The sequence below is a fragment of the Dryobates pubescens genome, chromosome 21, assembly GCF_014839835.1.
Source record: "Dryobates pubescens isolate bDryPub1 chromosome 21, bDryPub1.pri, whole genome shotgun sequence".
NCBI lineage: Eukaryota > Metazoa > Chordata > Aves > Piciformes > Picidae > Dryobates > Dryobates pubescens.
Window position 1 is genome coordinate 20,536,397 of NC_071632.1, and position 26,825 is coordinate 20,563,221.

The 26,825-nt window shown below is 61.8% G+C and overlaps 1 protein-coding gene across 1 annotated transcript in view; it reads left to right on the plus strand.

Annotated features, from left to right (window-relative positions):
• The window catches only part of NBEAL2 (neurobeachin like 2), a 33,010-nt gene that overhangs the window by 5,828 nt on the left and 357 nt on the right, over window positions 1–26,825 (plus strand). The window contains 54 exon segments of the mRNA XM_054171234.1: window positions 203–367; window positions 1,491–1,572; window positions 1,665–1,822; window positions 1,931–2,013; window positions 2,685–2,770; window positions 4,226–4,511; window positions 6,667–6,773; window positions 7,453–7,536; window positions 7,632–7,715; window positions 7,843–7,941; window positions 8,461–9,032; window positions 9,122–9,254; window positions 9,341–9,460; window positions 10,527–10,860; window positions 10,941–11,023; window positions 11,133–11,225; window positions 11,676–11,847; window positions 12,774–12,907; window positions 13,004–13,163; window positions 13,269–13,371; window positions 13,905–14,058; window positions 14,193–14,351; window positions 14,447–14,606; window positions 15,288–15,373; window positions 15,631–15,725; window positions 15,904–16,007; window positions 16,010–16,299; window positions 16,378–16,556; window positions 16,635–16,794; window positions 17,179–17,316; window positions 17,410–17,715; window positions 17,823–17,972; window positions 18,576–18,733; window positions 18,816–18,946; window positions 19,519–19,636; window positions 19,723–19,880; window positions 20,084–20,217; window positions 20,321–20,428; window positions 21,018–21,113; window positions 21,195–21,319; window positions 21,774–21,914; window positions 21,997–22,127; window positions 22,339–22,448; window positions 22,561–22,678; window positions 22,752–22,849; window positions 22,932–23,048; window positions 23,653–23,742; window positions 23,861–23,970; window positions 24,064–24,236; window positions 24,475–24,569; window positions 24,666–24,782; window positions 25,447–25,608; window positions 25,686–25,834; window positions 25,920–26,055. Of these exon segments, the coding sequence (XP_054027209.1) occupies window positions 203–367; window positions 1,491–1,572; window positions 1,665–1,822; window positions 1,931–2,013; window positions 2,685–2,770; window positions 4,226–4,511; window positions 6,667–6,773; window positions 7,453–7,536; window positions 7,632–7,715; window positions 7,843–7,941; window positions 8,461–9,032; window positions 9,122–9,254; window positions 9,341–9,460; window positions 10,527–10,860; window positions 10,941–11,023; window positions 11,133–11,225; window positions 11,676–11,847; window positions 12,774–12,907; window positions 13,004–13,163; window positions 13,269–13,371; window positions 13,905–14,058; window positions 14,193–14,351; window positions 14,447–14,606; window positions 15,288–15,373; window positions 15,631–15,725; window positions 15,904–16,007; window positions 16,010–16,299; window positions 16,378–16,556; window positions 16,635–16,794; window positions 17,179–17,316; window positions 17,410–17,715; window positions 17,823–17,972; window positions 18,576–18,733; window positions 18,816–18,946; window positions 19,519–19,636; window positions 19,723–19,880; window positions 20,084–20,217; window positions 20,321–20,428; window positions 21,018–21,113; window positions 21,195–21,319; window positions 21,774–21,914; window positions 21,997–22,127; window positions 22,339–22,448; window positions 22,561–22,678; window positions 22,752–22,849; window positions 22,932–23,048; window positions 23,653–23,742; window positions 23,861–23,970; window positions 24,064–24,236; window positions 24,475–24,569; window positions 24,666–24,782; window positions 25,447–25,608; window positions 25,686–25,834; window positions 25,920–26,055 (7,894 nt within the window).

Here is a 26,825-nt window from a genome sequence, read left to right on the forward strand (position 1 = left end):
CCCCCCCTGGGCAGCCTGCTCCAGGGCTCTCTCATCCTCCTCCTGCTTCCATGGAGCTTCCTCTGCCTCAGCTTCCCCCACTGCCCCTTGGGCATCCCCCAGCAGAGCCTGGCTCCAGCCCCTGGGCACTCCCCCTGCACATCTTCACCAACATGAGTGAGGGCTGGGGGCATCCTGCCCAAGCCCTCTGTCCCTCCTGCAGGCCGGAGGAGTCGGTGTCAGAGATCCCAGTGCTGCCACGAGAGGTTCTGCAGGTGCTGAGCCAACGCCTGGGGCAGTGTGTGGCACAGCTCCCAAGGGAGGAAGGCACTGGGAGCAGCCTGGGCCAAGCCCTCCTCCTCCTCAAGTTCTTCATCATCATCTGCAGGTGGGTCACACACACCCCCAACCATCAGTTCTTGGAGGTCACAGTCACCCTCTGGCCCCTCTCACCCCTGGAGGTTCCTGGTTTAGGTGGTCTTGGTACTGCAGGATCGGCCCCAGGTGCTGGGCTGGGGGCACTGAGGGCACTGCCCAGAGCAGTGGGGATGGAGAGGCCCCCAGCTGGTGAGTGGTCCCCAGTGGTGCTGCCCAGGGCTCAGCACCGGGGCCAGCTCTCTGCAGTCTCTTTGCCCATGACCTGCCGGAGGGCACTGAGGCTTCCTCGGTCAGTGTGCAGATGGCACCGAGCTGGGTGGCAGTGGTGGTCTGCTGGAGGGCCAGGAGGGCTCCACAGAGGGGTCTGAACAGGCTGGAGCCAGGGGTGAGGGCACACAGACCCCAGGAAGGCTCTGGGCTGGGGGCACAGGGGCTGGAAACTGCCTGGTGGGAAAGGACTTGGTGGGGGGAGCTGGTGCCAGAGGTGAGCCAGGGGGTGCCCAGGTGGGCAAGAAGGCCACCAGCAGCCTGGCCTGGGGCAGCAGTGGTGTGGGCAGCAGGAGCAGGGCAGGGATTGTGCCCCTGGGCTGGGCATGGGGAGGCCACAGCTCCAATCCTGAGGTCAGTTTTCAGCCTCTCACTCCAGGAAGGACATTGAGGAGCTGGAGCAGAGCCAGGGAAGGGCAACAGAGCTGGGGAAGGGTCTGCAGAGCAGGGCTGGGGAGGAGCAGCTGAGGGAGCTGGGGGTGCTGAGCCTGGAGGAGGCTGAGGGGAGACCTCCTGGCTCCCTGCAGCTCCCCGCAAGGAGGCTGGAGCCAGGGGGGGCTTGGGCTCTGCTCCCAAGGAACAAGGGACAGGACCAGAGGAGATAGCCTCAGGTTGCCCCAGAGGAGGTTTAGGTTGGACATGAGGAGAAACTTCTTCCTTGAAAGGGTTCTCCAAGACCATCCCAGGCTGCCCAGGGGGGTGGCTGAATGCTCATCCCTGCAGGGGTTTCAGAGCTGCAGAGCTGTGGTGCTGAGGGACAAGATTTAGCACCAGGCTTGGCAGAGTGAGCTCATGGCTGGACTCAGTGAGCTTGAAGGTGATGATGGAGTCCCCCCCTGCCCCCCACCCTGTTCTTCACCTCCCAGAAACCCAGAGAACATCCAGGCAGACAGAGCCCCTGGCTTCATCCCAGAGCTGCTGAAGTTCCTGCGGGTCTGTGCCAGCAAGGTGAGAGGACAGCCCCGGTTTGAGGTGGGAGCTCAGCCCCAGGAGGATTCTTCCCTGGGGTGTGGGGGTCTTAATCCCAACCTTTCCACCAGCTGAGGAGTGCCCATGAGTTGGAAGGAGGTGGGATGCAGCTGGAGAGTGGGATGCAGCTGGAGAGTGGGATGCAGCTGGAGAGTGGGATGCTCCACGCCCTGCACCTCTGCGAGTGCCTCTTTGACCCCTACCAGACGTGGAGGCGGCAGCTGAGTGGGTGAGTGGGGACCCCCAAGCCCTGCACCCCAACATCTGGGTGACTCCCCCAGCCCTGCATCACCCCCAGCCCCCAGGGTGCCCCTAACCTCACCCTGCCTCCTTCCAGGGAAGTCATCAGCTCCAAGGAGAAAAGCAAATACAAGTTTGCCCCAGCCCCTCTGCCCCCTGAGTTCAGCACCTTCTTCCAAGGTAAAGGGAGCCGGGACCAGGATGGGATCCAGGGCAGTGGAGAGGGTCAGGGTGGGATTCATGGGGGTGGAGAGGGTCAGGGTGGGAGTCATGGGGGTGGAGAGGGTCAGGGTGGGATCCATAGGGGCATGGAGAGGGTCAGGATGGGATTCTTGGGGATGGAGAGGGTCAGGATGGGATTCATGGGAGTAGAGAGGGTCAGGGTGGGATCCATAGGGGCATGGAGAGGGTCAGGATGGGATTCATGGGGTTGCAGAGGGTCAGGGTGGGATCCATGGTGACAGGTATAGGATCCTCAGGCAGGAATCAAGCCCTGCCCAACCTGAGGACCCTGCAAAAGTCCCCACAGAGGGGATTTTCTGTGGGGAAGCCCCCAAAACCCCCATTCTGAGGCAAAAACCTTGCCCAGAAATCCCCTAAACCTCCCAACTGCCTGAAAAGCCCCAAGCTGAGCCTTGGTTTAGCTCCAAACCCCACTTTTAGGACCAACAACCCCTCCCAGAGCTCAGAGCTTTGAGCATCTTCATCCTCTCCACCATCAAGAGGGTCCAGCGCCCACCCACAAGGGCTGGGGTTTGGGGTGAATTTAGGTAGAAAAGATTTTGTTGCTGTGTTGGTTTTTCCCCCCTGCTTGCTCCCTGAGGTGAATCTTTCCCTCCTCATCCTCTCAGAGGCTTTCCAAGCTGGAGGGCAGCTCCCTGGAATGCTCCAGCTCCGTCTTGTCCATCTTTTTGGGGCCATCCTCTCTGGATCTAAGGTAGGGGATGGGGGTTGGATTTGGGATCATCCTCCACATGATGGAACCCCAAGGTCTGGTTGATTCCAGCTGCTCCTTTACAAACCACCCAAAGGAAGGTAGAACTGTTTGGGGTGGTAAAGGCCACCCCAAGATCATCAAGTCCAACTGTCCACCTAAGACCACCAAATTCCAACCCCAAATCCCTAAATTCCAGCCTGAAAAGCTGGAGGTGAGCCAGCACCCAGCACTGCCTGCCCAGCCCCAGCCTGGCCTGGGCTGAGCCCCAGCAGGGTGGGCAGCAGGGGCAGGGAGGGGATTCTGCCCCTCTGCTGTGCTCTGCTGAGACTTCCCTGCAGGGCTGGGGCAGCTCTGGAGCCCTCAGCACAGGCAGGAACCTGCTGGAGCAGGGCCAGGGGAGGCCACAGCAGTGCTGGCAGGGCTGGAAGCCCTCTGCTGGGAGGCCAGGCTGAGAGAGTTGGGCTTGGGCAGCATGGAGAGGAGAAGGCTGCAGGGACACTTTGGAATGGTTTAGGTTGGAAAATATCTTTAAGATCTCTCTGTCCATCCTGTCCTGCTGCTAAACCACCACACCTCTGCAGCCCTGAAACCCCTCCAGGGATGGGGATTCCACCACCCCCCTGGGCAGCCTGGGATGGTCTTTGAGAACCCTTTCAAGGAAGAAGTTTCTCCTCATGTCCAACCTAAACCTCCCCTGGGGCAACCTGAGGTCATTTCCTCTGATCCTGTCACTTGTTCCCTGGGAGAAGAGACCAACCCCAACCTGGCTCCAGCCTCCTTGCAGGGAGCTGCAGAGAGCCAGAAGGTCTCCCCTCAACCTCCTCCAGGCTCAGCACCCCCAGTTCCGTCAGCTGCTCCTCCCCAGCCCTGTTCTGCAGGACCCTTCCCCACCTTTGTTGCCCTCCCCTGGCCGTTTGAGGCTGTGTCCAACCTGCTGCAGATGTCTCTGCTGACTGCAGGGGAGCTGGACTGCATGATGGCTTTCAAGGATCCCTTCCAAGCCAAACCATTCCATGGTTCCATGAGTGAATGAAAGCAAGGGAGCTGGGGTTGCTTAGCCTGGAGAAGAGGAGGCTCAGGGGAGACCTTCTTGCTCTCTACAACTCCCTGCAGGGAGGTTGGAGCCAGGTGGGGGTTGGTCTCTTCTCCCAGGCACCCAGCACCAGAACAAGAGGACACAGTCTCAAGCTGTGCCAGGGGAGGTTTAGGCTGGAGGTGAGGAGAAAGTTCTTCCCAGAGAGAGCTGTTGGCCACTGGGATGTGCTGCCCAGGGAGTCCCCATCCCTGGAGGTGCTCAAGAGGGGATCGGATGTGGCACTTGGAGCCATGGTCTCGCTGTCAGGAGGTGCTGGGTGACAGCTTGGACTTGATGATCCCTGAGGTCCTTTCCAACCTGACTGATTCCATGATTCCATGTCAGGATGGGCAGTTCAAAGGCCTCTCTCCTCCCAACAGCCCAACGCCCTGCAGGCCATCACGCCGGCGGCCGTGGAGGTGCTCCTGCGCGTGCTGCAGCGGGCGGGCGGCGAGGGCCCGGCGGTGCCAGGCCTGCTGCAGCTGGCGCTGCGGGGGCTGGTGGCTGTGGTGCACGTCCTGCACGGCGGCAGCCCTGGTGCTGGCCCCGTGCCCTTGCGTGCCCTCCTGGACGGCTACTTCAGGGTCCTCAACTCCAACCTGCCCATTGCCTCCCTGGCACCGGAGGCAGCCGGCAGCCTCATCGCTCTCCGAGTCCTCATGCTGGGTAGGTGCTTGGGGAGGGGGAGGGGGGCTCGGGGGGGAGTTTCAGGCTGTGCCTGGGAGATTTTTGCCCCCTGGAGGTGGTTAGGAAGAGATTGGATGGGGTCCTTGGGGCCATGGGTTAGTTGATTAGATGGTGCTGGTTGAAGGGTTGGACTTGGTGAACTCAAAGGTCTTTTCCAACCTGGTTTATTCTATTCTATTCTATTCTATTCTATTCTATTCTATTCTATTCTATTCTATTCTATTCTATTCTATTCTATTCTATTCTATTCTATTCCATTCTATTTAGTTCCATTCTATTTAGTTCCATTCTATTCAGTTCTATTCTATTCAGTTCTATTCAGTTCTGTTCTATTCAGTTCTGTTCTATTCTATCCTATTCTATTCTGTTCTATTCAGTTCTATTCAGTTCTATTCAGTTCTATTCTATTCAGTTCTATTCTGTTCTATTCTATTCTATTCTATTCTATTCTATTCTATTCTATGGGGTGGTAGTTTCAGGCTGTGCCTGGAAGATTTTTCCCCAGACCTTTAGTTGATTAGATGGTGCTGGGTGAGAGGTTGGACTTGGTGAACTCAAAGGTCTTTTCCAACCTGGTCTATTCTACTCTACTCTACTCTGCTCTACTCTACTCTACTCTACTCTACTCTACTCTATTCTTGACTGGAGAGCAGTGGAATGTAAGTAAATGACCATTGGATGTGCAAAGGAAAATGTTGATCTCGTCTAAGTAACCCCAGTGGACAGATAGCTGCCATAAAAGTTAGTCTGATATTGGGGGGTGAAATTTCTCCCCCCCCCCCCCCAGCATTAGCCTTGCCAGAGCAGCTCAGCTGGAAGCAGAGGGAAGCTGTGTTTGCAGGGCAAAACTGCCATCTACCCTAGAAGGCAATGGGGATGTGCAGAATATACAACAGGTACAACAGTGCCAGGTACTGCTCCTGAGGCTGGGGAGAGGGGGCTGGAGCACAGCCCTGGCAGGAGAGGCTGAGGGAGCTGGGGTTGCTCAGCCTGCAGAAGAGGAGGCTCAGGGGAGACCTTCTTGCTCTCTACAACTCCCTGAAGGGAGGTTGTAGCCAGGTGGGGGTTGGTCTCTTCTCCCAGGCACCCAGTGACAGAAGGAGAGGACACAGTCTCAAGCTGTGCCAGGGGAGGTTCAGGCTGGATGTTAGGAAGAATTCTTCCCAGCAAGTGAGATTGGCCATGGGGATGTGCTGCCCAGGGAGGTGGTGGAGTCACCATCCCTGGAGGTGTTCAAAAATGGCTTGGATGTGGCACTTGGAGCCATGGTTTAGCTGTCAGGAGGTGTTAGGTGTTAGGTCATAGGTTGGACTGGTTGATCTCTGAGGTCTTTTCCAACCTGGTTGGTTCTATGATTTACAATTGACACAAGAACCCTGCTGGGCAAAGACCAGGGAGAGCTTCCAGCCTCTCCTGCCCTGCCTGCCCCCTACCCCCTGTACAAAAGGGAGAAGAGAAAGGAGCAGAGAAATTCATACCCAAACAAGGCAGCCAAGGTCAAGCAGAAGCAAGTTAGTATCTCCCCAGAGCGAAGAGGCAGAAGGGAAGAGAGATTGTTTTGGTACAAGCAGTTGAAGTTGCTTACCTCCCCCCTGGGGTTGCTTGGAATTCTCTTTCTTTTCCTCTTCACACCCTCTGGTGATTTATTTACATTTTGCTACTCTTCTGCTCAAGATCTGTGAACAGCTTTAAAGGCACAGCCCAAAACTACCACATCTGGCACACTCTCTCCTTTGGCTGCCTCCCCCCTGGCTGGGGCTCCTGCTGGCTTTGCTGACCTTGGCTGCATTGCTTTGTTGTGCTTTGTACCTAACAAACAACTCTCTTGCTCTGCTCTCTCATCTCGGGTGGGGGGAGGGAAAGGGAGCAGGGCAGGGGAAGCTATTGTTTGCCTCCTGGGTTTGGCCAGGGGGGTTCAGGTGCTGTCCACATTGTAGCTGTTGTCTATTTCGTGGCTCTTGTTTGCATTCCCTGGTAGGTTGTAGTTAGTTTTGCTTGCAAACACAGCTCGCTGTGCTTTCCGCTCAGCTGCTCGGGCAATGTTATGCTGTGGGGTGGGGAGGAGGGGGTAATTTCAACCCTCCAGAGGGTGGGGAGGTGGGATGGGGGCTAAGCCATCTCCACCTCGCCCTAGATGCCATCCCTGCCATGCTGAGCTGTGAGGACCGCCCGGTGCTCCAGGCTGTGTTTCTCAGCAACAACTGCTTCGAGCACATCATCCGCCTGCTCCAGAACAGCAAGGTACCAGGCTGCCCACCACGGGGTCCCCAGCAGGGCCTGGACCTTCATCTCAGTTTAAACCTCAGTTTAGGAAAGATGTGGAGGTTAAACCTCAGTTTAGGAACGATGTTGAGCTGCTGGAAGGTGTCCAGAGAAGGGCAACAAAGCTGGGGAGGGGTCTGGAGCACAGCCCTGAGAGGAGAGGCTGAGGGAGCTGGGGTTGCTTAGCCTGCAGAAGAGGAGGCTCAGGGGAGACCTTCTTGCTCTCTGCAACTCCTTGGAGGGAGGCTGTAGCCAGGTGGGGGTTGGTCTCTTCTCCCAGGCAAGCAATACCAGAACAAGAGGACAGTCTCAAGCTGTGCCAGGGGAGGTTTAGGCTGGATGTGAAGAAGACATTCTTCCCAGCAAGAGAGATTGGCCCTTGGGATGTGCTGCCCAGGGAGGTGGTGGAGTCCCCATCCCTGGAGGTGTTTAGGAAGAGCCTGGCTGAGGCCCTTGGTGCCATGGTTGAGTTGATCAGATGGTGCTGTGTGAGAGGTTGGACTGGATGATCTCAAAGGTCTTTTCCAACCTGGTTAGTTCTGTATCTTCTGCATGTCCATCCTCACCCTTCTTTGTCTCCTAACACCCTTCCTGGGATGGGTTCCCTCCATGACCCCTGTCCCTCTTCCCCCTGCTGGCTGTCATCCGTGTCCCACAGCTCTACCTCGGTGGCTCACGGGAGGTGGACGAAGCCGAAGCCAAGGTACCCACACAGCCAGCAGACAGGGATGGTCTCCAGCAGGTACCACCTGGGGCCACCCCACAAGCAACCCTCCAGCCGTGGTGGGCTGTGTGCCCTCAAGCCCGTGGCTCAGCACCACCCTCCTGTCCCCACAGGCCTCCGATGGCAGCTCTGACACCATCGCTGTCCACGCCGTCAGGGTGCTCACCGCCATCATGAGCAACTCGCCCTCAGCCAAGGTAGGCAGAGCAGCAGAGGTGGAGGGGACCTCAGAAGTGGGTGGGTTTGGGCCCTGGTGAGGTGGGCTGGTGTGGTGGGTGACAGCTGGGGCTCAGCTCCGCGGCCCAGCTGCCTGGGTCCTTGCAGGAGGTGTTCAAGGAGCGCATTGGCTATTGCCACCTCTACGAGGTCCTGAGGAGCCATGGCCAGCCCACCCAACGTCTTCTGCAGGAGCTTCTCAACATGGTGAGCATGTCCCTGCCTCCAGAGCCCTCAGCACTGGTGCTTTGTGGTGGACCTCGACCCTCAGCAGCTCCATCCCTTGCCTCCCAGTCTTCTCCACCCAGAGAGCTTCCTCCTGATGCTCTTGGGACCATCTTTGACTTGGAGCCCTGCTCAGCTTTGGGGGGGTTGGGCTCTTTCTGCTGTGGTGCTGCTGGCTCTGGTTCTGCTGGTTGAGGCGGGATCTCCAAGGTGTTAGATGCAGGGGGGGTTCTCCAAGCCTTTTGGTGTACAAGGGTGTCTGATGTACTCCATGATGGACTTGAAGGAGCAAGACCAAGGTGTGTGGAGGTCACCAAGGTGCTTGGTGGTCAAGGACACATCAGAGACCCTTGAGGCACAGAGGTCTCCAAAATGCTTGATGCACAAAGTCTCCAAGACTCAATGTATCAGCATCCCAGACTTTGGACACGTGCTGCCAACCTGGGGGGCCAAGGGGAGGGCTCCATCCTTCTCCACCAACCATCTCTTGTCTTCCAACAGGCAGTAGAGGGCGACCACAGCTCCTTCCCAGCGCGCCCCATCCGCAACGAGCAACCTCTGCTGATCCTGCTGGCCTGGCTGCCGGCGCTGGCGTGCCAGGAGCTGCAGGTGCTGCTCTCGGGCTGGCTGCGGCGGCTCTGCGAGGCCTCCCTGCCCAGCCGCCTCACCTGCGTCAAGGCAGGCATGGTGGGTTGCCTGCTGGGGGCGCTGGCCACCGAGCCGGCGCTGCCAGCCGCCTGCTCCGAAAACCTGCTGGAGCTCCTGCGGGCGCTGGGCAGCCTCTCCATCCGCCCCGGCGAGCTGCGGCAGCTGCTGCGGCTGCTGCGCCGGGAGCGCGGCCGGGGCCCCCACCCCTACGTGGCCGCCGTCATCCGGGCGCTCTCGGGGATGGCACGGGCGGAGGGACCCCCCCGGGCACTGCAGTGCTTCGACCTGACGCCGGGGATGGCTGGCATCATGGTGCCCACCGTCCAGAAGTGGCCCGGGGCTGCCTTCGCTTTCCACGCCTGGCTGTGCCTGAGCGAGGAGGAGCCCCAGCCCCCGGCGCGGCCGAAGAGGAGGCAGCTCTACAGGTGGTGCTGGGCAGCGCGGCGGGGAGGGGTGGGGGTGAGGATGAGGAGGGGCGGCAGCCGTCACCCCCACCCTGCTTCTCCTCCACCAGCTTCTTCACGTCCGGAGGCACGGGCTTCGAGGCGTTCTTCACGGCCGGCGGCGTGCTGGTGGTGGCCGTCTGCACCAAGAGGGACTACATGACCGTGGCCCTGCCGGAGTTCCCCTTCAACGACTCCGCCTGGGTGAGCCTCCTCCCCGCCCCCGGCCCCGGCCAGAGGGGGCAGCCGGGGCACCAGGCCCCCTGACAGCCACTTCCCGTCCCCACCAGCACTGCGTGGACGTCGTGCACGTGGCCGGCCGCCGGCCCTTCGGCCAGAACGTCCTCAGCATCTACACCGACGGCCACCTGCGCAAGACGGCACAGCTCCGCTTCCCCTCCCTGCATGAGGTGAGGGGCGGCCCCCCCACCCACCCACCCACCCACCCACTCACTCACCCACCCACCCACCCACTCACTCACCCACCCACCCACCCACCCACCCACTCACCCACCCACCCACCCACCCACCCACTCACCCACCCACCCACCCACTCACCCACTCACCCACTCACCCACTCACCCACCCACTCACCCACTCACTCACCTACCCACCCACTCACCCACCCACACACTCACCCACCCACCCACTCACTCACCTACCCACCCACTCACCCACCCACACACTCACCCACCCACCCACTCACCCACTCACTCACCCACCCACCCACTCACCCACTCACCCACTCACTCACCTACCCACCCACCCACTCACTCACCTACCCACCCACTCACCCACCCACCCACCCACTCACCCACTCACCCACCCACTCACCCACCCACCCACTCACCCACTCACTCACCCACCCACCCACTCACCCACTCACCCACTCACTCACCTACCCACCCACCCACTCACTCACCTACCCACCCACTCACCCACCCACCCACCCACTCACCCACTCACCCACCCACCCACCCACTCACCCACCCACCCACCCACCCACCCACCCACTCACCCACTCACTCACCCACCCACCCACTCACCCACTCACCCACTCACTCACCTACTCACCCACTCACCCACCCACCCACCCACTCACCCACTCACCCACCCACTCACCCACCTACCCACCCACTCACCCACCCACCCACTCACCCACCTACCCACCCACTCACCCACCCACACACTCACCCACCCACTCACCCACCCACTCACCCACCCACCCACTCACCCACCCACTCACTCACCTACCCACCTACCTACCCACTCACCCACCTACCCACCTACCTACCCACTCACCCACCTACCTACCTACCTACTCACTCACCCACCCACCTACTCCCCACCCACTGACCCTACCCACCTACTCCCTCACCCACCCACCTACCCACCCACCTACCCACCCACCTACCCACCCACCTGGACCCCTCCCTATGGGGCTAGGGGCTGAAAATGTCTTCTTCTCCCTTCCAGTCCTTCACCTCCTGCTGCATCGGCTCTGCAGGCCACCGGACCACCACCACCACTGCCACCACCACCGGCAGCCACCCACCGGTGTCCCACGGGCCAGAGCTGCTCTTCCCTTCACACCCCACTTTGGGCCGTTCCCAGTCTGTCCCTGCTGCCCTGGGCCCCCACTCCTGGACCCCTACTCAGCCCCCCATGGAGGGGGTGGTGGCCACCATGGCGGCCGGCAGCCAGGACACCGAGTGGGGCAGCCCCACCTCCCTGGAGGGTCACCTGGGCTCTGTAGCCATCTTCTGTGAAGCTCTGCAGCAAGCCCAGGTCAAAGCCCTCTTCTGTGCAGGTGGGATGCCCACAGGGGTGCTGGTGGCAGCTGGGCTCTCCTCCACCGTGCCCCAGCTCACCCCAGTCCTCTTCCTGCAGGGCCAAACGTCACATCCCCGTTCACGCTGGAAGGTGACTTGGTGGAGCTCAGCAGCAAGCTCTTGCTGTACTACACCCCACAGGTGAGGAGAGCCACCCCCCTGGGGACAGGGACAGCTCTGGTAGACCCTCTGCCACCCACAAGTGGCATCTCCAGGAGCGTGAGGATCCTTTCATGGTGCTGTCTTCTAGGCCTGCAGGAACAACATCTGTCTGGACCTCTCTCCCAGCCATGGCTTGGACGGGAGGCTGACGGGGCACAGAGTGGTCAACTGGGACATCAAGGTAGGCTGAGGAGGCACAAGGTGGTCAGCTGGGACATCAAGGTGTGATGAGTGCAGGGTGGCCTATCCTGGCCAGTCCACACCATGGCAGCTGGGTCTCTTCTTCGGGCAGGACCTCCACAGGGTGCTGGATGGCCATGGTGGTCTTCTGCCCCCTGCAGAGACTCTGCTGCATGGTACTGGGTCCACCAAGGGCCTGCACGACCCACAGATGCCCTACAGACCTGTTTGCCCCATAGGTCATTAGCATCCTAGGTTGGAACCTAGGTTGGGGCACAGGCTTCATGGGAGCCTGGTTTTGGTTTGGGCTGATCTCTGCTAGACATGGGGGCTGGTTCTCCCCAGCTTGGGCTGAACCCCTGAGCAAGAAAGCTGGACCTAGCTGCAAGTGCAGCCTCCTCCCCTCTGCTGCCACCAGCACCCACCAAAGCCTCTCACTTCCTTCTGGCAGGACGTGGTCAACTGTGTGGGTGGGATGGGAGTGCTGCTGCCCCTGCTCGAGCAAGTGGTGTCCAAGAAGGAGGAGCCTGAGGACGAGCAGGAGACCAACGACCTGGTGGGGCCAGAGCTGACGTCCTCCAGAAACGCCCAGGGCATGCTTATCCCACTGGGCAAGTCCTCAGGTGAGGACCTCAGGGGCCGTGGAGCAGCAGCTGTCCTGCTTGAGTGCCTGAAGGTAACCTCGCTGCCATGTGGGTGCTGCCAGGAGCAGACCGATGGTTACCATGAGCAGGAGAGGTCCTGCCCCAAGAGTCACAGGGTAATGGAGAAACTGTTGACATCTTGTGGCTCCCCCTCCGTCAGTTTGCAGATGACACCAAGCTGGGTGGGAGTCTTGGTCTGCTGGAGGGTTGGGAGGCTCTGCAGAGGGATCTGGCCAGGCTGGAGCCATGGGTGAGGCCAGTGGGATGAGGTTCAAGCTGGCCAAGGGCTGGGCTCTTCAAGTTGCCCCAGGGGAGGTTTAGGTTGGACATGAGGGACAATTTCTTCCCCTTGAGGGTTGTCCAGGGCTGTCCCAGGCTGCCCAGGGCAGTGGTGCAGTCCCCATCCCTGGAGGGGTTTCAGAGCTGTGGTGCTGAGGGCCATGGCTTGGTGGTGCCCTGGCAGTGCTGGGGTAAGGGTTGGACTGGATGATCTTAATAGATCTCTTCCAACCCAAAGCATTCTGTGACTCTCTGATCTTTTGATGTTCCTGTGACCCAATCAGTCATAGTCAACCAGCTCTGGGATGGGGCTTGTCCCCAGGCTGCTGACCTCCAGCTTGCCTTTGCAGGGACTCTCTGATGCCTTGCAGCAGGGCTGAGTTCAGGCAGGAGTCTCCTCCTCTGTGGGCTTTCTCCTGGTCCCCAGCTCCTCCTTTCCAAGCTCAGAGCATCAGAAGTTTCCATTGCCATAAGCCTGGGGGGCATCAGGGAACAGGCTGATACGCTGGTGGAGCAAAGTGGCCAGGGGGATCTCCAGGATGTCCTTCGCAGGCAGCTCTGTGGGAAGGTGTCTGGGTGGACACAGAGCTGGCAGAACCCAGCGGGCTGTGCCCTGTGCCTTGCAGAGAGCAGGCTGGAGAGGAACAGCGTGGCTGCCTTCCTGCTGCTGCTGAAGAACTTCATCCAGAACCACCCAGTGAACCAGGAGAGCCTGGTGCAGTGCCACGGCCCTGCCATCATCGGGGCCTTGCTGCAGAAGGTGCGGAGGGCCCCCAACGGCTCCACCCCGTGGTCCCTGGGGCTGCTCCCCAGGCGGGACCCCGAGGCTGTAAGCTTCTCCTCTCACCCACGGCAGGCCCCCAGTGCCCTGCTGGACATGAGCACGCTGATGGCCTCGCAGATCCTGATGGAGCAGGTGGCCTCAGAGGGCAGTGGGCTCCTGCTCCACCTTCTCTACCAGCATCTCCTCTTCGACTTCCGCATCTGGAGCAACAGCGACTTCGCCGTCCGCTTAGGTGGGGCCGGGAGCTGTGGCAGCTTTCAGCCCGCTAGAGGAGCGCTTGGGGCTGTTCCCCATGCCAGCCAGCCTCCCCTGCCTACCCAGCAGCTTCTCCCTGCAGGGCACATCCAGTATCTGGCCAACGTCGTCAAGGACCACAAGCAGCGCGTGCGGAAGAAGTACGGAGTGCAGTACCTGCTTGACTCCATCAGGACCCACTACGGGTGAGCCACCGCTGGCAGCCAGCAGCGCCAGCACGGACGTGCTGCTGGGCTTCCCCCTCACATCTGCAGGTTGGGGTAGACAGCTCTCTCTTGGGGCAGTACCCTCCTTGCAAGCACCTGGTGGGGTAATCATCTGGCGGGGGAGCGTGGGGGTGGGTGCAGGACCTTCCACTCTTCGTGGCCGTGCCTCATCCCCAAGCCTCCACCCAGAGCTGTGGCTGCTGGGCCCCAAAGTCCACCCCCAGCATCTCTCCAGCAGCATGGAGGCTTCTGCAACAAGCTGATGGCCTCCTCTTGTCTGAGCTGTTGTGTTTCCGCACGTCCACCGTACTGGTGGTGCTGGCACCCTGCAGAGACCCAAACAGGAGGGGTGGACATGGCCCAGTGGGCCAGGAGGGATGTCCACACCAGCCTGCCCTGGGGCTTCTCAGGCTTCATGGTGGGGTTTGGGATTGTGCTGGTGATGGGTGAGAAGGGGCAGGAGGGTGGTTGTGCCTGTCCCCAGACTATTCCCACCTGTGTCTGTCCATCAGAACCTCCAGGGAGAAGACCACAGCCACCGATGACATCAAGACAGTGCAGACATCCCTCTTCAGCCTGGTGAAGGATTTCTTCTGCAGGAGCTTCTCTGGGGAGGAGATGCAGAGCTTGCTGAGCTACGTGGCTGGGGCACAGGATGAGCAGCAGGTAGGACACCAAGCCACCTGGGTCCCCAAACACCTCATGCCATGGGCTGCTTGATGGCAGCAGACGGGGAGAAATCACTGAGGTCCTGGTGGGGCATGTGGAGGGTAGTGGACAACCAGCACCATGTCCTGCAGGTCTGTGGGGCTCTGGAGGTGATCCACAGCCTGCTGAAGGGCTCCCCAGCCCAGGAGCAGCTCTTCAACTTCCTCTTTGAGCCAGGCCACGTGGAGGTCCTCTTCTCGCTGCTGGTGCAGAAGAAGTTCTCGGATGAAGTGCGGGAGAGAGTCTTCAAGGTAAGGCAAATCCTCAGCGCCGACCTCTTGCCGTCCCCAGCAGCTGCTGGCTGTGCCACAGGCACCAGGGGGACCACCTCTGCCTGTCTCCCCAGATCCTCTACAAGATGCTGAAGTACGAGAAGGTCCCCGAGCGCAGCAAGCACCGCCTGAAGCTGAAGGACATTGGGTACCAGGGGCTCATCGCCTGCCTCGGCGACATCCCTGGCTCCATGCTGCTCTTCCGCTGCCTCTCTGAGCAGGTCCTGGGGGCAGGTACCACACAGTGGCCTTGGCCACCCATCCCTAATGTATTCCATGGGTTCAGTCCAGGGTGGCTTCAGCTGGGCTTGGGGTTGGGGGGTTAGGCACTGCTCAGGCCACACCTTGAGTCCTGTGTCCAGTTCTGGGCCCCTGAGTTTAGGAAAGATGTTGAGTTGCTGGAAGGTGTCCAGAGAAGGGCAACAAAGCTGGGGAGGGGTCTGGAGCACAGCCCTGAGAGGAGAGGCTGAGGGAGCTGGGGTTGCTTAGCCTGGAGAGAGAAGGCTCAGGGGAGAACTTCCTGCTGTTTACAACTCCCTGAAGGGAGGTTGTAGCCAGGTGGGGGTTGGTCTCTTCTCCCAGGCACCCAGTGACAGAAGGAGAGAACACAGTCTCAAGCTGCACCAGGGGAGGTTTAGGCTGGATGTTAGGAAGTTCTTCCCAGACAGAGAGTTTGGCTATTGGGATGTGCTGCCCAGGGAGGTGGTGGAGTCACCATCCCTGGAGGTGTTTAGGAAGAGCCTGGATGAGGCCGTTGGTGCCATGGTTGTGTTGATTAGATGGTGCTGGGTGATAGGTTGGACTGGATGATCTCAAAGGTCTTTTCCACCCTGGTTAATTGATTCTGTGATTCTGATGGCTTGTGGGGACAGAAGGAGGTGTCCCACCCCCCCTTGTGTCTTCCCTTGTCCACAGACCCTCCCAACTACAAGGACCTGGTGGCTGTGGTCTACCTGTGCCACCGTGCTGAGCTGACCGTCCGGCTCGACATCTGCCGCAAGGTGAGCAGGGCCAGGGCCACGAGGTGCTGTGAGCGTGCTGGCAGCCCAGGGATCAGCTCCTTGGGCATCCAGCTGCACCCAAGCGTGGGGGCCGTGGGGGTGGTGGTAGCTCCTCGTGCACGTGGCTGCCAACACACCAGCACGTGGTTATGGTTATGGGTGACCCAGGGTGCTCCTTGGAAGGGCCAGCCTCCCCGAGAGGCTTCCAGGAGCTGGGGCAGCGTCATCAGATGTCCCCCTGGTGCTTCCTCTCGCAGCTCTTCCACTTGATCTACGCGCAGCAGGACCTGGTGAGGCAGCTGGCGCGGCTGGCCGGCTGGCAGGACACGCTCACCAAGCTCTACGTCAAGGAGTCCTACGAGTCCCAGCAGCACAGCCTGGGCCAGCCGGGCTCCGGGACCTGCCTGGAGCTCCTGCGCCTCTCAGACCCCTGCGGCCAGGAGGGGCCGAGCCCGCCGCCGGCCGAGCTGCAGGAGCTGGACGTCTTCTTGCCGCTGGGCTACGAGGCCTCGGACCAGGAGCTGTCCGAGGGCTTCTCAGACCACTCCATCTCCCCCGGCGGCCGCACCAAGTCCTTCCACTCCTACAACTTCAAGTCCTTCGACTCCTCGGACCGGGCCAGCCGCTCCTCATCCAACCCCGGGGATGGACCTCCCTTCGACGGTGTCTACCACCCGCTCTCGCCCTTCTCCACCTCACCCTTTGACCTGGGGCTGGACCTGGCCAGCACCAGCTCCATCGCCACGGCCGAGAGCGGCACGCAGACCCCTGCCAGCGGCCCCGGCACCCCCTCCCCGCTGGAGAGCTTCAAGCCCTTCCCGGGCATGCGAGCACGCAAGAGCTCCAGCCTCTCCAACGTCCTGGATGAGAGCAGCTACCAGGACACGCTGCCCAGCGACAACGTCTCCAACACCAGCAACCCCCAGGTGAGCCCCGGCCCCTCCTGCGCGCCGCCTCGGGCCGCAGCGGCCGCCGAGCCGCTCACCCTTCCTCTCCACTGACAGCAAACGCCTGAGGAGGAGCTGTGCAACCTCTTGACCAACATCATCTTCTCGGTGACCTGGCGTGGGGTGGAGGGCTGGGAGGACGTGGCGTGGAGGGAGCGTGGCCAGGTCTTCTCTGTCCTCACCAAGCTGGGGGCGGCCTGCGAGCTGGTGCGGCCCCCCGATGAGATCAAGCGGAGGTGAGTCCTAGGCGGGCGCGGGTGGCCCCACCCCACGGGCGGTGGGACTGCCTTGCTGAGCCACACACCCTCCCCCAGCTTGCTGGAGATGATGTTGGAGTCAGCACTGACCGACCTGAAGGAGTCGGGGCCGTCCGCCCTGCCTGGGCTCACCCACAACGCCCTCAAGCTCCTGCGCCTGCTCCAGGACTTCTTGTTCTCTGAGGGGCACAACAACCAGGCTCTGTGGAGCGAGAAGGTGGCTGGGCACTGGGAGGGCTTCCTGAACTGTGCTCCCTAAACCCTAACCCTGAGCCTTAATCCTACACCCCTGACCTCACCCCCTGCCCCAAACCCTCCACGTCCCCATAAAGCCCAACACATCTCCCTCATAGAATGGTCTGGGTTGGAAGGGACCTCCAAAGGTCTCCTAGTCCACCCCCCTCCGCAGTAAGCTGGGGCATCTCTCATTAGGGTCACGAGTTTGGGCTCTACCCCTAACCCCCAGCCCTAACCTGCAACCCAAAGCCATGTGGAGCAAAGCTGAGGGGGGGTGGCTGGTGGGGACAGAGCTGGTGGCTTTGCTGGAGCACTGGGGTGGTGGGGTGTGACGGAGCAGAGGCCTCACCGTGTCCCCCCTCAGATCTACGAGGGGGTGAGCAGCCTGCTGGACAAGCTGGGCGTCTGGTACCACCTGGCCAATGGCACCTCCGACCTCAAGGAGATGGCCCAGACAGGGCTACGCATCCTGGTGGGCTACATCCTGCTGCAGGACCCTCAGGTGGGTCACCACCCTCTGCTAGGGGACGAGGCGAGACTCCAGCCCTCGGGGCAAGACAGGGGAGCCCAGGCGGTGTCCTCTGCCCCCCTGCAGCTGCACTCGCTGGCCTACGTCAAGCTGCACAGCCTGCTGCAGACCTCCTCGCTGCCCAGGAAGGATGAAGCTTGCTACCTGCTGGGCAAGCTGGAGACCCCCCTGAGGCGCTCGCTGGATGCCGGCTCCGAGTCCTGCTCCTGGCTGGTGCCCATCATCCGCACGCTGATGGACCAGTGCTACGAGACCTTGCAGCTGCAGCTCTTCCTGCCCTCGCTGCCGCCCACCAACGGCAGCCCCACCTTCTACGAGGACTTCCAGCTCTTCTGCAGCACCCCCGAGTGGAGGAGCTTCATCGAGAAGCACGTGGGTGCCACCGCGGGGCCTGGCTGCTGGGGGCAGCTCCTCACAGCCCGGGCGGTGGGCTCCCAGCCCTGCAGACGCTCCCCTCCTCATGGTGGTCCTCTCGGCAGGTGCAGCCCACCATGGCCCAGTTTGAGATGGACACCTTTGGCAAGAGCCACGACCACATGTCCAACTTCTGGAACGCCTGCTACGACGCCATGATGAGCAGCTCCCAGCGGCGGGAGCAGGAGAGGGCAGCCAGCCGCAAGATGTTCCAGGTACCGCCTGCTCCTCGCCCCTGCAGCTGTGCTCCTCGCCCCTGCAGCTGTGCTCCTCGCCCCTGCAGCTGTGCTCCTCGCCCCTGCAGCTGTGCTCCTCGCCCCTGCAGCTGTGCTCCTCGCCCCTGCAGCTGTGCTCCTCGTCCTGGGGACGTGCTTGGCACCCCAAGGACATGCTCCTTGCCTTGGGGACATTGCCCTCAGGAAGTGCTCCTTCTCTTGGGATCATTGTTCTGGGGGTGTGCTCCTCAGGCCAGGAACATCGTCTCAAGGATGTGTTCATCACCCAGGGGCTGTGCTCCTCACCCCACACACATCACCCAGGGGCTGTGCTCCTCACCCCACACACATCACCCTGGGGCTGTGCTCCTCACCCCACACACACCACCCTGGGGCTGTGCTCCTCACCCCACACACATCACCCTGGGGCTGTGCTCCTCACCCCACACACATCACCCTGGGGCTGTGCTCCTCACCCCACACACACCACCCTGGGGCTGTGCTCCTTACCCTGAGGACATCACTGTGTGAAATGCTGCTCACCTCGGGGGCATCCCCAAGCCCTATCCCTGCTGCCACCTCACTGCCCTGCTCCCCTGGCAGGAGCTGGTGCTGGAGCCGGCGGCGAAGCGCTGCAGGGCAGAGAGCAGCCGGCACAGCACGGTGCTGAAGCAGGCCAACAACCACCACAGCACCGTGCTCAAGCAGTGGAGGTCCCTCTGCCGCCTCCTCACCTCGCCGCGCTCCGCCTGGGCTGACCGGTGAGCCCCCACCTTGCTCCCCAGGGAGGCTCGGCGGGACTGGGGTGCTCCTCAGGGTGTCTCAACCCTGCCTGCTCCCCAGGAACCCACCAGAGGTTCGGTGGAAGCTGTCCAGTGCCGAGACCTACTCCAGGATGAGGTTGAAGCTGGTGCCCAACCTGAACTTTGACCAACACTTGGAGGCCAGCGCCCTGCGGGACAACCTGGGTGAGGGTGGTGGGAGTGGGGCAACCAGGGGCACCCCCTCATGGCCCTACAGGACAACTTGGGTGAGGGTGGTGGGAGTGGGGCAACCAGGGGCACCTCCTCATGGCCCTACAGGACAACTTGGGTGAGGGTGGTGGGAGTGGGGCAACCAGGGGCACCCCCTCATGGCCCTACAGGACAACCTGGGTGAGGGTGGTGGGAGTGGGGCAACCAGGGGCACCCCCTCATGGCCCTACAGGACAACCTGGGTGAGGGTGGTGGGAGTGGGGCAACCAGGGGCACCCCCTCATGGCCCTACAGGACAACTTGGGTGAGGGTGGTGGGAGTGGGGCAACCAGGGGCACCTCCTCATGGCCCTACAGGACAACTTGGGTGAGGGTGATGCCAGCAGAGCTCCCAAGGGTCCCCCCATGCCATGGGCAAGGGGGTGCCACCATTGGGATGGAAGTGGTGTGATTGAGTTGGGAGCTGTCGTGGGCCCCCTTGGGGTTGAGTGGGCCATGGGGGTCCTTGACAGGACTTGTCCTCCAGCTGTGATGGGTCAGAGCTGCCTGCTGACCCTCTCCTCCTTTCAGGAGCTGACCACCTCCACAACCCTGCTGAGTCCCTTCCACTTGCCATGGCCAAGGAGGCCAAGGTGAGCGAGCTGGAAGATGACCAACTCGCTGAGGAGGACCTCCCTGTCCTGGACAGCCAGTGAGTGTCCCCATCCCCTGCCATGGTGCTGGCTCACCCAGGCTGGGAGCGTCCCCAGGGTCTCCACACCACCCTGTGCCACCCAGGGCCGAGCCCAAGGAGCAGAACCAGCGCGAGAAGCTGGTGGTGTCGGAGGACTGCGAGCTCATCACCACGGTGGCCGTGGTGCCTGGCCGCTTGGAGGTGACCACCCAGCACATCTACTTCTACGACGGCAGCAGTGAGAAGGAGGAGACAGAGGGAGGTAACAGCCTGTGCCCCCCGGGGGTGGGGAGGGGAACGCCCTCACCCGTCCCACCCGCCCCAGAAGCCCACCCTGCCGGCCGCCGGCGGCCGTGGGGGTGGCCCCTCCCGTCTCCAGGGCGGCCCCTGCCTCGGGAAGGCAGGGGTGGGAGGGTGGGCGGGCGGTGATGGCCACGGGGCTGCCTGCCCCCCGCACCCCAGCAGGGATCGGCCACGACTTCAAGCGGCCCCTGTCCCACCTGCGGGAGCTGCACCTGCGCCGCTACAACCTGCGCCGCTCCGCGCTCGAGCTCTTCTTCATCGACCAGGCCAACTACTTCCTCAACTTCAAAAGGAAGGTGGGGCCCCCCCCCCCGACCCCACCACCCCCCCTCCAGCCTCCGCAGCACTGCCCAGGCTCCGACCCTCTCCTCCTCCTTGTCGCCCCCCCGCCACCTGCAGGTGAGGAACAAGGTCTACTCCTGCATCCTCGGCCTGCGTCCTCCCAACCAGATCTACTTCGGCAGCAGGTCGCCCCAGGAGCTGCTGAAAGCCTCGGGGCTCACACAGGTACCGGCCCCACCTTGCCCACCTCTGCCCCTTGTCTCCCCTTGCCCGACGGAAATGGGAGTGTGGAGTGGGGATGGTCATGGGACCAGGGATGGCCATCAGGTGGAGATGGCCGTGGGACCGGGGATGGCCATGGAATGGGGATTGCCATGGGACCAGGAATGCCCAGGGGATCGTGAGATTGAGAGTGGTCATGGGACCAGAGATGGCTGTGGGATTGGGATGGCCGTGGGAGCCAAGATGGCCATGGGGTGGGGACAGCCGTGGTGGTCATCAAACCAAGGGTGGTGTGAGACCATCCTTGGAACCAGGGGTGCCCATGAGATGAGGATGACTTTGAGAACAGGGATGGCTGTGGGATAGGAGTGGCCAAGGGAGCAGAGATGGCCACAGAATGGGGACAGATGTGGGAGCAGGGTCGGCTATGGGACCAGAGGTGATCATGGCGTGGAGGTGACCACGACACCAAGGGTGGCCGTGGTACCAAGGATGGTCAGGGAGCAGGGGTGGCCATGGGACAGGCACAGCCATGGGATGGAGGTGTCTGCCCCATCTTCTGTCCTCCTCAGCCCCTCTCCCTGTGCTCCAGAAATGGGTCCTGCGGGAGATCTCCAACTTCGAGTACCTCATGCAGCTGAACACCATCGCGGGGCGCACCTACAACGACCTCTCCCAGTACCCCGTGGTGAGCCCCACCTCCACCCCACCATCCCCCCAGGGACCCTGTGCCCGCCTCCAGCCTCACCCACCTCCCACTCCCACCCAGTTCCCCTGGATCCTGCGGGATTACGTCTCGGAGACCCTTGACCTCACCAACCCGGCGGTGTTCCGGGACCTGTCCAAGCCCATCGGGGTGGCCAACGAGCGGCACGCCCGCGACGTGAAGGAGAAGTGAGTAGGTCAAAAAGGAGGGAGGAGGGGCGTGAGGAGCACCTATCCTGGCTGGTTCCTGATGGGCTTCCTCCACTTCACCATCAAAGGAGATTCTTTCTACTGAGGGTGGTGAGAAACTGGACCACGTTGTCCAGGCAGGTCATGGATGGTGTTCAAGGGCAGGTTGGATGAGGCCTTGAGCAACCTGGGCTGGTGGGAGGTGGCTGCCCATGGATTGGAGATGACTGTGGGACCAAGGATGACCATGAGTTGAAGATGGCCGTGGGACCAGGGGTGGCCATGGGACCAGGGGTGGCCATGGGATGGAGACGATCATGAGATTGAGAATGGTCACGGGACCAGAGATGGTCGTGGGATTGGGATGGCCCCCCCATGGCTGGGGGAGCTGTGTCTGGATGATCTTTAAGGTCCCTTCCAACCCAAACCATCCTCTGCTGCTCTGATCTCCAAGGTATGAGAGCTTTGAGGACCCCACGGGCACGGTGGACAAGTTCCACTACGGCACGCACTACTCCAACGCGGCAGGCGTCATGCACTACCTGATCCGCACCGAGCCCTTCACCACCCTCCACATCCAGCTGCAGAGCGGCAGGTGGGACCCGGCGGGCACGGCTCGGGCGGGGGCGCAGCAGGGTGGAGCAGCAGGCCCCAGCCCAGGCGTCCTGCGCCCCCAGGTTTGACTGCTCGGACCGGCAGTTCCACTCGGTGCCGGCGGCGTGGCAGGCCCGCATGGAGAACCCGGTGGACGTCAAGGAGCTCATCCCTGAGTTCTTCTACTTCCCTGAGTTCCTGGAGAACCAGAATGGTAAGAGGCACCTGGCACCTCTGGAGGCACCTGGCACCTCTGGGGGCACCATCTGGCAGAAGATGTCCCTGCCCGTGGCTTGCAGGGGTTGGAGCTAGGTGATCTCCAAGGTCCCTTCCAACCTGAGCCATTCTGCGTCCACATGGGGGCAGCCCCCGTGGCAGTGTGGTGGAGGTTGCTGTCCTTCACCCTTTGCCTGCTGCGCCTGCAGGCTTCGACCTGGGCTGCCTGCAGCTCTCCAACGAGAAGGTCGGCGACGTGGTGCTGCCCCGCTGGGCGAGCTCCCGGGAGGACTTCATCTACCAGCACCGCAGAGCCCTGGTGAGCTGCTGGGGCCCAGCCCAAGCCCTCTCCCACTCCCACCCCTGGGGGGGGTCATTACAGGGGGGTGGGGGCCGTTCCCAGCCCACCCTGATGCCCCACCCGTGGCCAGGAGTCGGAGTATGTCTCAGCCCACCTGCACGAGTGGATTGACCTCATTTTTGGCTACAAGCAACGAGGCCCAGCCGCCGTGGAGGCCCTCAATGTCTTCTACTACTGCACCTATGAGGGTGAGCCATGAGGAAGGGAGGTGGGGGCACGCCCCCCAGGTGGCCCCCCAGGCATGACCATCCCCATCCCCAGGGGCCGTGGACCTGGATGCCATCGCCGACGAGACACAAAGGAAGGCTCTGGAGGGCATCATCAGCAACTTCGGGCAGACGCCTTGCCAGCTGCTCAAGGTAGCTCACGCCTCCCCCCCCCTCGGGAAAGAGCCCCTTCTGGAGGGCCACCACCCTCCCCATGGACCCCCTGCGCCCCCAGGAGCCCCACCCTGCCCGGCTGTCAGCAGAGAGCGCCGCCCGCAGGCTGGCCCGCCTCGACACCCGCTCCCCCAACGTCTTCGAGAACCTGCACCAGCTCAAGTCCTTCTTTGTGGAGGTGAGGACAGCCTCAGGAGGTCCCCTCTGACCAGCACTGGGGAGGCTGGTGGTGGTCTGGGGGGTGCCCACTGGCTGCTTTCCCCCTGGTGAGACCTCACCTGGAATATTGCATCCAGTTCTGGGCCCCCCAGCTCTGCTGGAGAGAGTCCAAGGGAGGGCTGCAAGGGTGCTGAAGGGACTGGAGACTGCCTGGGGAGGAGAGGCTGAGAGCCCAGGGGTGATCAGTCTGCAGAGGAGAAGGCTGAGAGGGATCTGATCAATGTCTAGCAATAGCTGAGGGCTGGGGGTCAGGAGGGAGGGCACAGGCTCTGCTCAGCTGCACCCTGGGACAGGACAAGGGGCAACGGATGGAAAGTGCAGCACAGGAGGTTCCACCTCGATGTGAGGGAAAACTTCTTCCCTGTGAGGCTCCCAGAGCCCTGCAGCAGGCTGCCCAGAGAGGCTGTGGAGTCTCCTGCTCTGGAGCCTTCCCAGCCCTGTCTGGATGTGTTCTGTGTGACCTGTGCTGGGTTCTATGCTCCTGCTCTGGCAGGAGATCTCCAGAGGTCCCTTCCAAGCCCTAACACTCTGTGAGCCTCTGACCCTGTGTTGTCTCCCCACAGGGCATCAGTGATGGGGTGGCCTTGGTGCAAGCCGTGGTCCCCAAGAACCAGGCACACTCCTTCATCACTCAGGGATCTCCAGACGTCCTGGTGAGTGTGGGCAGACCGAGGCACAGGCGGATCCTGGCAGCCCAGGAGGACCAGGACCAAACCTGAGGATGTCTCCAGTGGTGGGAGCTGGGTCACCTCCATCTCCATCTCTGCCCAGGTCACCGTGAGTGCCAACGGCCTGCTGGGGACCCACAACTGGCTGCCCTACGACAAGAACATCTCCAACTACTTCAGCTTCACCAAAGACCCCACCGTCTCCAACACGAAGTGAGTTGGGCAGGGGGCCCCCGGGGGCGATCCCCAGAGGTGCCACCGAGCCCGCCCAGGGCTCTGCCACCTTCCCACCTGCCTCCCCGCCAGGACCCAGCGCTTCCTGCAGGGCCCTTTCGCCCCCGGCGCGGACCTCTGCTGCCGCACGCTGGCCGTGTCCCCGGACGGGAAGCTGCTCTTCAGCGGGGGGCACTGGGACAGCAGCCTCCGGGTCACCTCGCTGGCCAAAGGGAAGGTGGTTGGGCACATCACCCGGCACATAGGTGGGTCCTGCTCTGGTGGTGATGGTGCCCTGCTGGCTTTGGTGGGTCCTGGGGGTGGCAGAGCGCGCACCAGCAGGCAGGGGACGGCTCCCTGTGTCTCCGGGGGGCGCTCCGGGCCCCGGCTCAGAGCCGGCATGGGGTTAGGCTTAGCAGCGTCTCCAAACTGCCACTCCACGTGCCACCCAGAGGGGCCAAAGCACCGAGCCAGCACCTCATGGGCTCTCTCTGGATGTCCCAGATGTTGTCACCTGCCTGGCACTCGACCTCTGCGGCATCTACCTCATTTCTGGCTCCCGGGACACCACCTGTATGGTGTGGCAGGTGCTGCAGCAGGTAGGAGGTTCACTCCTCACCCCATGCTCCGGCCGGGAGGAGCTCCTGGTGGCCACTGCCACCAAGTCACCGAGGCGCTCATGTCTCCAATGTCAGGGTGGCTTCTCCAGCGGCTTGGCTCCCAAACCTGTGCAGGTGCTGTACGGCCACGAGGCTGAGGTGACCTGCGTGGCCATCAGCACCGAGCTGGACATGGCAGCATCAGGCTCCAAGGTGAGCTGGGGGTGGGCAGCAGGATGGACAATGGCCACCTTCATCACCCTGTGTCCCCTTCATGACCCTCTGCTCAGCACTGGGCAGGCCACACCTTGAGTAGGGTGTCCAGTTCTGGGCCCCTCGGTTCAAGAGGGATGTTGAGTCCAGAGAAGGGCAACAAAGCTGGGGAGGGGTCTGGAGCACAAAGCTGGGGAGGGGTGTGGAGCACAAAGCTGGGGAGGGGTGTGGAGCACAGCCCTGGGAGGAGAGGCTGAGGGAGCTGGGGTTGCTTAGCCTGAAGAAAAAGGAGGTTCAGGGGAGACCTTCTTGCTCTCTCCAACTACCTGAAGGGAAGTTGTAGCCAGGTGGGAGTTGGTCTCTTCTCCCAGACACCCAGTGACAGAAGAAGAGGACACAGTCTCAAGCTGTGCCAGGGGAGGTTTGGCTGGATGTGAGGAAAAGATTTTTCCCAGCAAGAGAGATTGGCCATTGGGATGTGCTGCCCAGGGGGGTGGTGGAGTCCCCATCCCTGGAGGTGTTTAGGAAGGGCCTGGCTGAGGCCCTCGGTGCCATGGGTTTGTTGGGTAGATGGTGCTGGGGGATAGGTTGGACTGGGTGATCTCAGAGGTGTTTTCCAACCTGGCTAATTAATTCTGTGATGCTTCTGTGCCTCGTCCCCTAGGATGGCTCCATCATCATCCACACCATCCGCCGGGGGCTCTTCATCCGCTCCCTGCGGCCGCCCGGCGACAGCTCCCCTCCCGCCCTGCTCTCCCACCTGGCCGTGGGCCCAGAGGGGCAGCTGGTCGCCCAAACCACCCTGGGCCAGCGAGCCTGCTCCAAGGTATGGCCAGGTGTCCCCGCGTCCTCCTCCCTGCCCCCGTCAGCCTGTGTGTCCCCCTCCTCTGCTCTGTCTTGCAGGAGAGGTTTGGGCTGCACCTCTACTCGGTCAACGGGAAGCACCTCTCCTCCGTGCCCCTGGACGGGGAGGTGACAGCCATGTGCCTCACCGAGGACTTCGTGGTGCTGGGGACCATGCAGTGCGGGCTGGAGATCCGTGACCTCCAGAGGTGAGGGCTGCCTCCCGACCTTGTGTGTGTCCCCTCTGCTCTGGAGGGGTCCGGAGGTCCCATCCCACCCCTCGTCTTCCGCCAGGCTCGGCGCGGCCGTGCCCCCCGTGCCCATGCGGGTGCCCATCCACAGCGTGTCCGTCACCAAGGAGAAGAGTCACATCCTGGTGGGCTTGGAGGACGGCAAGCTCATCGTGGTGGGGGCCGGGCAGCCCGCTGAGGTGAGCGTGGGCCTTCACCTCAGGGCAGGAGGGAGGCTGGGGGAGGCCATGGCTTGGGGTCCGCTGGGCGCTGAGGGACTGAGGACCTCTGCTTGTCCTCCTCTTGGCTCTCCAGGCTGGAGGGAGACAGAGGTGGGGTGGGATGGGGAGACAGGGGAAGGGCAGGGAATGGAGGTGGACAGGGAGATGAAGGTGGAGGTGGCAGTGAAGACGAGGGTGGAGAGGGAGAGATGATAGAGATGATAGGGAGAGAGAGAGAGAAGGGTTTGGAAGTGTAGATGAAGATAGGGAAGAGAAGGTGGAGGATGAAAACAGAAAAGGGAATGAAGGTGGAGATGGAGGTGGAGCAAAGGATGGGGTTTGGAAGGGGCTGTGGGGGGGGGAAGGGGCTGGGGGCGATGGGTGTTTGGAAGAGGATGGAGATTTGGAAGGGAATGGGGATGAAGTGGAAGGACATTTGGGAAACAATGGAGATGGAGAAGTGGAAGAGGAATGGGGATAAACAGATGGACTTTTGGGAGGGGATGGGGATGAGGAAGGAGATGGAGAGGCAGGTGGGCATTGGGGAGGAGATGGTCATGAGGAAGGAAGGGGATGAGTATGGGGATGGAGAAGAGGGTGGCCATGGACAAGGGAATGAGGACAGGGATTTGGAAGGCAATGGAGATGGAGAATTGATGAGGATGGGGATGGAGAATTGATGAGGATGGGGATGGAGAATTGATGAGGATGGGGATGGAGAAGCAGATTTTGGGAGGTGGTGGACAGGG